We start from the raw sequence: 12,543 nt of genomic DNA on the forward strand, positions 1-12,543 counted from the left end.
CGATACTGGCACAACTGCTTCTAACAATGCGCAGCACAAAGTTGGTTAGAAATTTTAATGAAGTATTACTAGAAATGCCCGAAGAAATTTGAATTTTGGTAGAGCAAAGTCAAAATCACAGTAATGCAGCTTTTTGACCGACATTAAACATTTTTAGCATAAGCAAGGACAAAACTTTTAAGACTTGAGTCTGGAGTTGTACTTTTGTAAGAAAAATTATTCTGTTATCTGCAATAATCCTTTATAGACCTTTTATCTTTTAATACAATTAAAATAAATTTGTGTGTTTTGCATTTTATATTTTTGTCTAAAATGTGCTGGTAGAAATTTGCTAAAATCATTCTAACTCAATGAAGATTCATAGCATATATTTATTTTTAGTCTAACACCTGTTTTGTGTACATCACTGAATTTGCCGTAGCAGCACAGCAACTACGACTACGAGACGTTCACAGGCTCTCTCTATCGTCTGGAGGTTTCGAAAGATGCTCTCCAGAGATGGCGCTAGTAAGTTTGGCTGACATGACGTCATGCTTAAAAGTGATGGGTTTTGTGAGAGCAAATGTAATAATAGTTGAAAATTTTGTAGTTTTGCTTAATTGAGAAAAAATAAATATACAATTGTTCAAAACAGCGTTTTCCTCATTCATCTTTCATTGTTTTAAGAGGAATATAGACAGTTTAAATCTTTTTTCTTGACCGCAATTCGCACACGCACTAAATTAAAAGCTGGAGTTTTGTGCGTTCGTAAATTGTGATTTGAGAAAATAAATTGACAATAATCTTTTGCATTTTTGCTTTACAATCATTTTTCAATGCAGATAAATGCATAAATTATTCGAAAATAGGCATATCTTTGAAATATTATGATTTTCCACAAGCCAATTTTTCCAAAAACTTGAACTACCTACAACTGGCGAGCGCATCCAATAATCTGGATGTCTTAGGATGAGTTCGTCATTTTTTCCCAAGGAAATACGATACAGTTTAAGCTACATTACCGAGTTATTAGTGTACTTTTGCCAATGAATTAATAAATAAATGACAACAATTAATCTAATTATCAACCATACTCGGAAGAATTTTCTTCGCATAAGCGCGAACACATCCGCGCTTTCATGAAAAGTAACGCCTGTAGATGTCAGGACCGCTGCTTTATGTTTCGCAAGGTGGCGCAGCGCGCAGGGTACCGACTACCGAGGCTGAGGTCTCCAGACTCTCCACCACGATTTAGCTTGGAAATGGCCAATGGGGAAGGTCTAACCCAAAAAACGGACGCCCTTTTACACGGCTGCATAACGAGAATGAATTATTGGCATAGCTGACCATACGTCCCCTCCCCCTCAGCTCAATTGGAAATATCGCCTATTTTCCTTAGCCAGTTATATTCTGACTAATTTCTCACTCTTCCCAGTAAACCTTAACATGCATGATGCAGATGTCCACTGCGTAAGTCGTGTGCTTGCAAGTGTGCCAACTATATAGTGCTGCCTACACTCTACAGTGCCACTGCTTCCACCATTGTTGTTATAATTGGTGATTCTCAGGTCAAAAGTTACACAGTGGTCTCAGAGAACAATCGTTTCAACAAATTAACGATTCAAACCGTTGCATTCTACTTATATTCCGGTCAGTTCTGCTACTAAACGATTCCGGCAAAACACTCTTTAGGTTATGTATTAGCGAACCACCACACAAAATTCGCCCAATCAATGGTCAGTTATTACTGCTGGGCTGAACCGTCATACGCTATATAGCCTATTGCAGTCAATATTTTCAGAACGATACCGACTGACGAAACACAACGTATTCGCGGATTCGCACAAACGTTGGCACCCAGGTGGCCTGTCAGCAGCCGCACAAATTGAGATGGTACACCGTGAAGCATGCCTTTCCACAAAGGCACAAGCACAGGGACACAAATTCTCAAAAGCTAAACTTATTCCAATACTGGTCAAATACTAATAGGCATAAAGTTTTGAGGATTTCTCATGTTCATTCTTCTTTCAACACACGCGGCAGACTGCAGCAGAACATCTCACAGAGCTGCGCTGGATGCAGTCATGAGCTGGGACACGGTTTGTGACCAATGACCGATCGGGGGTGCCAGCCTCCTCCCGGCACGCGATGCACTGGCCGCCGCGCAGTCGATGTCGGGGCACCGCCGGCATTCGCCGACAGGGTTTCATCCGATTCGGTGTATTGGTGGCAGCCCGAACAGTGACCCACGCGAAGCTGGTGGACGTCGATGGCCGATGAGCGATGCCCTTCCGCGACCGGCGGTGGCAGTCGGTCCCACATCAAGAACAGATACCAGTCATGCGGTCAGTCGGCGACGGCGCGGTCGCGAGCCGATCTGATGGTCGCGCGGTGGGCGTTGCCGACGTCCACCGGGACCGTCGACTGGGGGAGCGCGGCCGCCTCTTGGCCGCCGCCTCTGGTCGGCGCGCTCGTTGCGCTGTGGGACGGCATCCACTGCAAGTCGTTCACTGTGAAGCGGTCGTTTGACCGGACCTGGCAGGCGGGGAAAGGGGGCCTCAGATGAAGTAAAACCATCCCTCAGGCCAGCTTGAGCTGGCTCTCCACCTCACCATGTTAGATAAGCGGACACCCTCGTGATCATCGCAGCGATGATTGCCAATTGGTGTGTCATTATGGGAGGGGATGCCAGCCTCCTTTGCAAGATAGTCTGCCTTCAATATAGTGCAGCCCGACCCATTGCCTGTGGCAGCAGACTGGGCTTGATAATGCAGTGCACCAAATGTAAGCGGCCATCTGTACCCCCTGTGCAGTAGGGCTGACTCAAGAGCCCAGAGTTGCCCTCCCCCCACCATTCTGTGCACGTGATCAGGGCGCCTCTCACACTGCAGCACACTCAACGACTGAGGCACCATCTCATCACTTCAAGGTGGTTCTTGCCAGGAGCAATGCCAGCCACGCACATCAGGTGATAACAGCAGTGTACAACTGCAATCTACAAGCATCCATGTTCTTTCTGGTTTTCTCCTGTTGAGATCCACTGCCAGGGCTGCGGAGTCGATGGATTTTCGGCGACTCCGACTCCGGCTTTCAAAAACCAGCTCCAACTCCGACTCTGACTCCGGGCAGAATTGTCGACTCCCACCGACTCCAACTCCCGACTCCGACTCCGCAGACATAGCAGGGCTGCGGAGTCGACAGATTTTCAGTGACTCCGACTCCGACTCCGGCTCGGGTTTCTAAAATCGACTCCGACTCCGACTCCGGTCACAACTGTCGACTCCGACCGACTCCGACTCCGCAGCCCTGTCCACTGCCATGCATGAACTTGATGGGCTTTTGTTGCGCTCCTCCCATGTGCAGACAGGTTTCTGCTGAAACAAAGCAAAGCAAATGTGATTAATAATGGCCCTGTTTCACTGGTGAAATGTCTGGATGACCATTCTCTGGATGGTCATCCGGACACTGTGTGCACTGGTAGCTACGGCATACCATAGCATCACTCAAATGACGTTGCATGTGATCTCTTAGTTTATGATGAATAGCGTTTGGAACAGAGTGAGAGGTTCTGAAAAACCGTACCAAGAACAGAGGTTTGAGTTCAAATACTGCTAGCATGCTGCTGGTGCTGGTACCACAGCGTGCTAGCGTTCTGGGATGCTGTCATAGCTTAGCGTCACAGTGAAGTTTATTGACACTGCCATGGAAACCCAATGCTGACACACGCGGCGCACTGCAGTGCTCTGCCGTGCAACACCACCCATGAACGTTGGTTGCATGACCAGGATCGGAGCAGTGTGGCAGACAGTGATGTTAATTTTAATTGCACTTCCTAGAGATTAAGAAGTTGTTGGTGAAATTGCTCTTCATTATTCCTATTACCATTGTCTAAATTTCACATTTCAAGACAGCATCAGCATTGACATGTTATTTAAAATAAGGTTTAGACTTCAGGTGGTCCCGGGTTCAGCTATTAAGAAGAACAAGGGCAAAAAATTGTCAAAAAAAATATTTTAAAAATATACCTGCCTTCATCAACACCTCATCTAATCACATATCTCAATACAATCAAACAAAGATGGGTTAAACAACAAGGCCCTAAAAGCAAAAACCGTTTGAATAACAATGTAATATTTTGCAACCGCTGCACCATTACTGTCACGTACGCTATCCCTAGATTGGTTGCTGGTAAGTAGTGGTTGTCGTCATCAACTCGTCATGCAGCAGCTGATTGGGATGGGCGGGGCCTATTTTTATCCAGACGATAGAGAGAGCCCGTTCACAGAGAAGGGGGGATGGCCTGTGGTGTAGGATCCGATGATCGCATTTTGTTGGTGATATCAATTTGTTGAATTTCAAGTCAATTACTGGCATTATGTCTGGAATTTTCGCTTAATTTCTCTTGTAAAATTTCATAATTTGTTAAACTTTTCAGGGAAAAGGCTGCTAATCCTAGAGCGCCGGAATGGTCTGATTTTTGTGTTTACACTTTTTGATTAGAAGTTTTTGGATCCATTCAAGTTTGAGGAAAACATGACCATGGGGGATGATTCACCTGTATCTTCCCTGGTGCTGCCAGTTTTGATAAGACCAGTTCTTTCTCAGGTAAGAAATGTCGGCATTAGTAGAGCAGACGTCACACAAAGGTTTTCCGGTAAAAGTATACATGAAGTCCGAGTGACTGTTTAAAGATAAAGTTTTCATATTCTTACATTATTTGACATCCTGAATCCAAAAATGATACTTATATGTCCTGGAAATAAAAGAAAAAACATAATCAAACCTTACCTTACCTTACCTTACCTACACTTATCGGGATTTAGAAAGGCACAACGCCTGAAGGTCCCGATCTCGTCGAGTAGGTTCTGGATACACTAGGTTAAATCTTGGGTTGGCACTGAGTAATGGATGGTCTGCCAGTGCTGGTCGAGTCGGGATTTGAACTGGGTTAGGGTCTCAGCGAGGACCACATGACGAGGAAGGGCGTTCCAGTCATTGATGGCTCGTACGCAGAGTGCGTTCCTCCGCACACGAGACGCTGCTTGAGGTTTCGCCAGCTTCCAGCCGTGCCCTCGAGTTGTAGTCATTGAGCTCCTCGCCAAAAAGTCATCAGGGTCCAGGTCGACTCCCGCGTGTAGCAGCTGGTAGATCGTTAGCATGTCTCCGCGCCGTCTTCTGTAGTAGAGCGAAGGTAACTTGAGTTTCTGGAGACGCTGAGGATATGGCAGGTTCCTGATACCTGACACCAGCTTGGTTGCTCGTCTCTGGATGCGTTCTAACAGCCTCTGATCGTGTCTGTTGAACGGTCCCCATAAAACGTTGCCATACTCGAGGAGTGGACGTACAAGAGACTTGTAGAGCAGCGTCAGTGTCTGTTCATCAAGGTGAGCGAACGACCTCCGAATCACGGCCAGGACCTGGGTGGCCTTGGAAGCTGCAGATGCTGCCTGTTTTCTAAACTTGAGGGATGAGTCGATAAAGACACCCAGATCTTTCTCTTCACTGGCAGATTCGAGACGGTTACCTCTGATTGTGTAGTGGTGCTCCTGGTTATTTGGGCCGATGTGCAAACCTGACCTAACCTTATGTGCAAACCTGACCTAACCTTACCTATTTACCTACAACCTACTTACCTACAACCTACAAACCTACAAACCTACAACCTAACCTAACCTAAAACCTACAAACCTACAACCTAACCTAACCTAAAACCTACATTTTTTGCTGTTACATATTTGTATCAACAGCGTCACAATTGTCCACTCGGACCTAATATATACTAATACCGGTTTTCCAACCGAGGAGGGGCGCTGTAGGTTGTAGGGTAGGTTTGTAGGTTGTAGGTTGTAGGTTTTTAGTTTGTAGATTTGTAGGTTGTAGGTTAGGTCAGGTTAAGGTAAGGTTAGGTTTGTTAAGGTTTTCCTAGAAAGGAGCACCCACATTTTTTTTTGTGTTGTCATTTGAGGTGTCTTACTGGGTTTATATATGAAGGGGAACTGGGCCCAGAGCGCCGTTCAGTGTCATTTTTATCAGCATGCTTGTTGGTTTTCCCACGTGTAGAAGCTCTTTCTGGCATTTCTTGGTCTCTCATTGGTGAACCGCACACACCAACTGAATTCGACCAATGAGAAGTAAAAAGCCAGCAAATCGACACCCTGCTGCTAAACAAACGGCGACTGAACAGCTCCCACTGATTCCTAGAGTACACAGCTTTTGACGTTTCTTGCAAAATTGCATGTGCCTTTCACCTGATAGTTCAAAGGATCGTCGTGAGATCTTGCTTTGAGTTACACAACAATCGATAATGTACAGAGTGTGCTATAGCTAACATACTAGCATTATAACATAGCATAGCCAGGATTTAGTTCAATCACGTCCAGGAAAGTCACGAATGAATGTGTCAGAACTGACTCATGTGACCTGGAAGTGTTAAAACAAGGTGACCCTGACCACTGTTTTCCCTGCGAGTTGCGTCGCGCCCGGTGACATTGCACGTTTATCACCGTCCGCCGGCAGCTGGACAAGGAGGATGTGGCGGCCAGCCAGACGCTGCGCGCCGCCCTCACCAAGGTGGAGGCTGCCAACCCGGGCTTCACGTACGACCTCGTCATGGGTCTGGTGCGCAAGGCAGACGTCAGTGTCAACATGCACGAGAGTCTGCTCCGCCTGCAGGGATCGGCCGGCGACAACGACGGTACGTGACGGTCGGAGGGGAGGGGGGGAGGTGGCTTTGTGATAGCTTCCGCGACGTCTTTGAGGGAATGGGCGGCTGTTTTATTTTTAATGTTGAAATTAATATGTTGCAATTGCTGTCATATTTTACGATATTTTGATATCACTGCTGCTGCGCAGTGTCTATAAGGGTAGTTCTCATTCTATAGCTAAGATGCATTGAACAAGCTAACTATTCCAATTTCGTGATTCAGTGCCGTGACGAGATGTTTGCGAGATGTTTACGAGATGTTACGAATACGAGATGTTTGCGAATCATGCCGTTCATGCGTCTTTAGGCTGCTACTGTTGATTCTGTTTGTGATGTGCGTTTGGACATGGGTGTTCGGCTGCTGACTTATTTCTCTGTTGTTACAGCCGAGTACCGGCTCAGTCGCACGGAGGAGCCCTTCCAGGAGCTCAACAAAAAGTCTGCCAGTCTGAAACGCATCCTCAGTCGGATCCCGGACGAAATCACCGACCGCAAAACATTCCTCGAGACCATCAAGTGAGTCAACATTCGCCGTATGACAGAAATGAGCGGACTCGGAACCTTCTTTGTTTTGAATATACAAAAAGCTTGTCATTGCATTGATTTGTAGTCACTAATCTTATTATGATTCAAACACTTAAGAGCAAATTTCGAGCCTGATCTTACAATGTTAGCTTAGTAATGACGCATGGCAACAATAATAGCAGAAGGCATAACTTTTCATCGATTTAACGGGAGCTGCATTTCCGGAGTGAGAAGTACATGAGACAAAACGACTGTCGCTGACTGGTGGAGTACCATCTGCCGTCTGTTGGTTTCGCCCTCCCTTCACCGTGACTGGACTAATGAGTGATGATTGTCGCACAGGAGAACATTGTCACCTCCGGCTGCTCGGGGGGGGGGGGAGGGAGGGGGGTCGCCGTATGGGGTGTTGCACTGTCATTTTTGGAAACGTGCTTCTTATGGTCTCAGCAAAGTTTCGTACAAGTATCGATATCAACCAGGATAATAAGCCCAGAATATCGTTCGTCGAGCTACCGTGATGTGTGCACGAGCCATGAACGATGATCCCTTATTGTGAGTCACTGATAACGAACGTTTCAGAGGTTCCCTGTCCTGTCCCGTTTACTCCGAATTGACGGACTGCTGGGAGCGGGCCAGGTCGAGAGAGTCCGGCTGACCCTAACAGCACGGGTTGCGCTGCGCGATCGGCCGGTGTCCGCTCACACACTCGGCTGGGCCGCGGTGCTACTCAGTTGTACCGTCCGGGACTACTTCACACTCAGTCAGGCGCATTGCGGCCCAGTACCGTTCCCTGGCCCGGCGGCACACCTAGAACGGTCCGGCGTGGTGGACGCTGCTTGGCTGATCACCTATGACACATTCTCACCGCCGGGAATCTGTGCCGCATTGCGTTATCCTGCAGTGAACGGTGGTTGCAGTAGTGTGAGTCGGTCAATTATGAATATTATTTGTGTGGAGTGTGAGGCCTAGCGCTCTGACGTTGTTCAGCCGAGGACGGAGCAGTACCGCCGTGCGCAGAATCCCAGACGCGTCATCAGGTCACGGCGCTATCTAATCCCGCCTCCGTCGCTGTCACCGTTATCATCTGCCCGGCGCGGCGGCGCGGCCAACCGGCACTGATGGCCCTGTGCGCGTCCGCCGGTCGGCCAGGGTCGCGACGAGCGGCCAGCGGCCCTCTCAGCTGAGCTCTCAGCCGGCCACGGCATCGAGCCGCTGATACAGACTCCGGGGTTATCGCGGGACTGTTCCCACGATAGGGTCATATCTGCGCCTGTTTGGGCTACTGCTGAGTAGTTGGGCCACTGGGTTGATGAGTAAGGAGGACGATTTGGAGGTGTGAATGGTCGAAGGCAGGATTCACCGTATGGGATGCAGCGGTTTCCTCCATCCCACATGGCCACCGGCGCGGGCACCGGCACCGGACCGGTAGCTCGGCGCTCGGCAATCCGTGTGCAATGTCACGGCGCGGTTTCACCGGACAGCCGGCGTTTCACAGGCCGGCGGCCGACTGCCGGTCCGGCCTGCTCGCCGCTGCCGTCGGAAAGTGAGAGTGGCACTGTGTGCCGCCGAACCGCGCCCAAAGCGCCGCCCGGCGCCGGTGGGTAGGCCGACCGGCCGCTCCCAGACGCGTTCACACGGACGTCAGCCGTGACGGGCCGCCGCCGCCGTCCGGTCACCGCCGCGGGGCGAGTGCAGGGGTGAGCCAGATAGGCGAGAACGCTGGGATTACTCAGAGCGGCAGTGGGTGAAGTGCAAGGACGCTGGTTTGATGACCTCCGTGATCTCGGCGATAATATTGGCTCTGCGAGCCAATGATAACCATTGTCTTTGATATATCTTGGGTAGGTGCTCGGCGAAAGTGGATTCAGTACCTGAATGGGACAATCTGTGATGTGTAGATAGCATGCTAAAAAATAAAGGATCTGAATTTTTAGCCGGAAATTTATTGGGCTAGACAGTAGAAACAGCGGCTAAAATAAGTGGAGGGATTCTATGCAATGTAGATACAATGATGGTCGGTATGTAATCCGAGTTACGGCTATATTCACGATAGTGGACTGAATGAAGGTAAACACTGGGCTTTGCAATGCCCTAAAATATAGGGCTTTTTATGTCGACTGGCCATTCAGACCGGGAACGTGCACTTATACACTGGCGGGTGATTGAGTGGGTTACTGGGCTCCTACAGTAAGCGGCGCCTGAGTGGAGCGAATAGATTCGTGAGTCGTGATGTAGGCGGGATCCACTCCGTGGCGAGGGTAGCCAATGGCCATGGCGCACGCTGTATTCTGCTGGACGATCGAAATAACCCGACGGGGTCGGTATCTTACAACGATGAAGGATACATTAGTTAGGTAACCCACTGACATGATCGCTGACCTCTAGCGAGGGTCATGTTAAATGACGTCATTTCATCTGCTTCTAAACGAAGTCTTCAAATGAGCGATGGTTGTAGTGGCGTGAGACGTCGCAGTTACATACATCACGTTTATCTTCCGATGACTCGCGTGTCTCCCCGTCTCTCTTATGTCGGTGTCAGTGTCAGTGTCGGCTCCACCCCTGTGACACCCGCCCCGTCCGCCGCCCTCAGGGAGATCGCCAGTGCCATCAAGAAGCTGCTGGATGCCGTGCAGGGTGTGTCGGCCTACATCCCCGGCTCGCACGGAAAACAGGCGCTCGACCACCGGCGCCGAGACTTCGTCAAGTACTCCAAAAAGTTCAGCAACACGCTCAAGGAGTACTTCAAGGAGGGACAGTGAGTGTGACACGGAGGGAAATGGGCGTATGGTGTGTTTGATGTGTTATTCCCGCCGATCTCTTGTGGGGTCATAGACTCATAGCGCATGTCTCAACGCTTGATGCGATTGGTGTAAGGTGACTCAGTAGGGGCATTGCTTGTTCATTCCGCACTTGTTTTTCCTTCTCTTTTTTTGGTTTTTTTTTTTGCATCAGCGTAACGCTGAGATGTCTTGCCTTAGATGTTACTTGACTCATCACTTCTTTTTATTGGATGCCAATGATTTTCGGACGCAGTTGATTCTATTTCATTGCGGTCCATTTAAAGTTTCTTCGCACTACCAGACATTTAGTCTAACGCACCGTCCCCTTTCTCTCAGGGCCAGCGCGGTGTTCGTCTCGGCCACGTACCTGATCTACTACACCAACATGATCATGAGCACCGTGAAGAGCAAGTGCGAGTAACTCCGTCGGTGGGCCGCCAGGGGCGCGCCAGTCGCCCGCGCGTCTTCCCGGGCCGCCTGGCCCCGTTGTTGATCCGTTGCGCCCGGGCCGGCCGCGATAGGGTGGCCGTTGTTTCTGTGTCCGTGTTTGTGTCCGTGTGTCTGTGTTGTTCCGCCGTCCATCTAATGCCGGCGGATCCGCCGCCCGCCAGTCGCGATATCGCCAACTGCGCGCGCCGCCCGCCCGCGGCCGACGCCCCACATATGAGATACTTAAATCATTTATTTTTACCACGCGCCGGTGTGGCCAACGTAAAGTCACGAGTAGCCTAGGGATCAAGTGTATTAGCTGTAAGACCAATGTATATACATAAAACGGCTAGCGCGTAATACACGCGCATCTGCCCGCCCGCCAGCGTTTGGTTCGGTCGCCGGCACAGCGATATCACGTCACAGGAACCCAGCTCTCACAGATCAAAGGGTAGCCTCCCGCCCACGTCCCGTCCCGCCCCTCCCCGCCCGGCGCGGCCGGCGCTACTGGGCGGCAGCCGGCGGCGTCACCAGCGCCTCGTGCAGTGCCTCGCGCTGCTGGTCGCTCAGTTGGCTCAGACACGCCGTGAAGAGCTCCGTGTTACCCTGTGCGGGGAGGGGAGGGGAGGGTGTCAGACCGGCAGGGAGGGGCGCGGGGGAGCGGCCGCGGCCGGACCGTCAGATATTGGCTTCTCGGGAGGTCGGCACAGGCGGGAGCGGCGCTCGACCGGCCCTCGGATTTGGCTAACTTCATCACTGATCGAGGAAATGAAAACCCACAAAACGTAAACGAAACAGAACACGAAACTACATAATCAGTAATCACATATTGCTTGCAGAAACTATCATGACTTTCGACTTTATAGCATTTATCACTAGCAGGCACAGTTCCTATCCGCTGCACAATCATAGCACGAGTCACAGTGAACCTGTCTTAGACACTGGAGCACGATGAGATCACAAACCTCCACGCCCGATCGCCTGTGCTCGCCGCGTCGGCAGCAATTACTCACCTGGATCTGTTTGACGAGGTTGAGCAGCCGCACGCCGGTCGGGTCGCCGGCCTCTACGGCGTTGCGCGCGAACGCCTCGGCAATGACGGCGATGATGCGCGGCAGGTTCATGTTGTTGGGTCCGAGCACGGCCGGCTGATTGGCCTCGACCAGGTCGCACAGGTAGTTGTAGACGTAGGGCACCTCGTCCGAGTCCTGCCACACGGGCAGCCTGGGGGGCGACAGGGACGGCGGGGTCAGCGGGCGGGAGAGACGGGGATTGAAGGGGAGTGAGGAAGGAGCGCAAGACGCTGTGCATAAAATTAGCGTTATAAAATTAGCGTTTCCTTGATTTCACGAAGAGTAATTGCGAGAGTACCAAACATTATTACTATCGTTTACGGCATAACGCCGATACCTTTCCGCAATGGACAGGAAGTATTTTATAGAAAAACGTGTAAGGAAGAGCACAAACCAAGTGAACAGAAAGTGACGATGCAGAATTCCCCGGTCATCCTTCCCCGACGCAGCCCCAGAACTGTAGAGTGTAGACTCCCACCCGCTGCACTCACCAGCTAAACCACACGGGTATCACGTCGGCCACGTTGATGTCGGCCGCGTTGTATTTGAGGATCTTGGTGACGGCCGAGATGGCGTTCTCGGTGGGGCTGATCCACTCTGGCGAGCGGCTGTCTGGCCGCTGGATGGCCTCCACGAGCCGCGGGATGGCCTCGGCGCACACCTTGCTGTACTCGGGCCCGCCGCACTGGCCCAGCACGCCGCAGCCGTACGCCGCCGCCTGGCACACCTCCGGCTGACTGCAGAGCGGGGGGGGGGGGTCAGGTCAGGTCACACACCTTCGACTGACTACAGAAACGGGACCGGGAGGGCAGGTCAGGTCAAGTAATAGCCCAGCACGCCGCGCCCGTCCTTTCAGGGGCTATGCTGGATCACTGACGTTGAGGTTTGGGGAAAATAAGTGAGGAAAGGCATAAGAGAGCAGCAGCACGACTTATCCATACGAGGACAAAATTACAATGAATATCTTTCAATAAAAGCTCATCTATCAAAACATTGCACGCATGAAAAAAAAAACTCGCACCACCCCACTAGCGGATGCCGTCCTATAGGTACG

General features: G+C 50.6%; 2 protein-coding genes across 7 annotated transcripts in view; one reads left to right on the top strand and one right to left on the bottom strand.

Moving 5' to 3' along the window:
- The first annotated feature begins 40 nt into the window (after positions 1-40).
- Positions 41-10,796, top strand: LOC122386290 (programmed cell death protein 10-like). 6 transcript variants are annotated; one of them, XM_043375353.1, is made up of 6 exons: positions 41-206; positions 4,415-4,584; positions 6,496-6,673; positions 7,069-7,198; positions 9,798-9,962; positions 10,324-10,796. In XM_043375353.1, exons 2-6 carry the CDS (start codon positions 4,513-4,515, stop codon positions 10,406-10,408), a joined length of 630 nt encoding a protein of 209 aa, XP_043231288.1. In that variant the 5' UTR covers positions 41-206; positions 4,415-4,512; the 3' UTR covers positions 10,409-10,796. The 6 variants fall into 6 exon arrangements, with proteins under 6 accessions (XP_043231288.1, XP_043231289.1, XP_043231284.1 ...); XM_043375354.1 differs by having other exon boundaries at positions 44-98; XM_043375350.1 differs by lacking the exon at positions 41-206 and adding an exon at positions 4,234-4,309.
- Positions 10,712-12,543, bottom strand: part of LOC122386289 (importin-5-like) — a 30,760-nt gene continuing 28,928 nt past the window's right edge. Inside the window, exons 22-24 of the mRNA XM_043375348.1 lie at positions 11,981-12,226; positions 11,430-11,640; positions 10,712-11,022 (exon numbers count right to left, since the gene is read on the bottom strand). Coding sequence (XP_043231283.1) covers positions 10,921-11,022; positions 11,430-11,640; positions 11,981-12,226 — 559 coding nt within the window. The 3' untranslated portion in view covers positions 10,712-10,920. The remainder of the gene's footprint in view (positions 11,023-11,429; positions 11,641-11,980; positions 12,227-12,543) is intronic.

Source organism: Amphibalanus amphitrite, unplaced genomic scaffold, assembly GCF_019059575.1.
Source record: "Amphibalanus amphitrite isolate SeventyFive unplaced genomic scaffold, NRLGWU_Aamphi_draft 000245F_arrow, whole genome shotgun sequence".
NCBI lineage: Eukaryota > Metazoa > Arthropoda > Thecostraca > Balanomorpha > Balanidae > Amphibalanus > Amphibalanus amphitrite.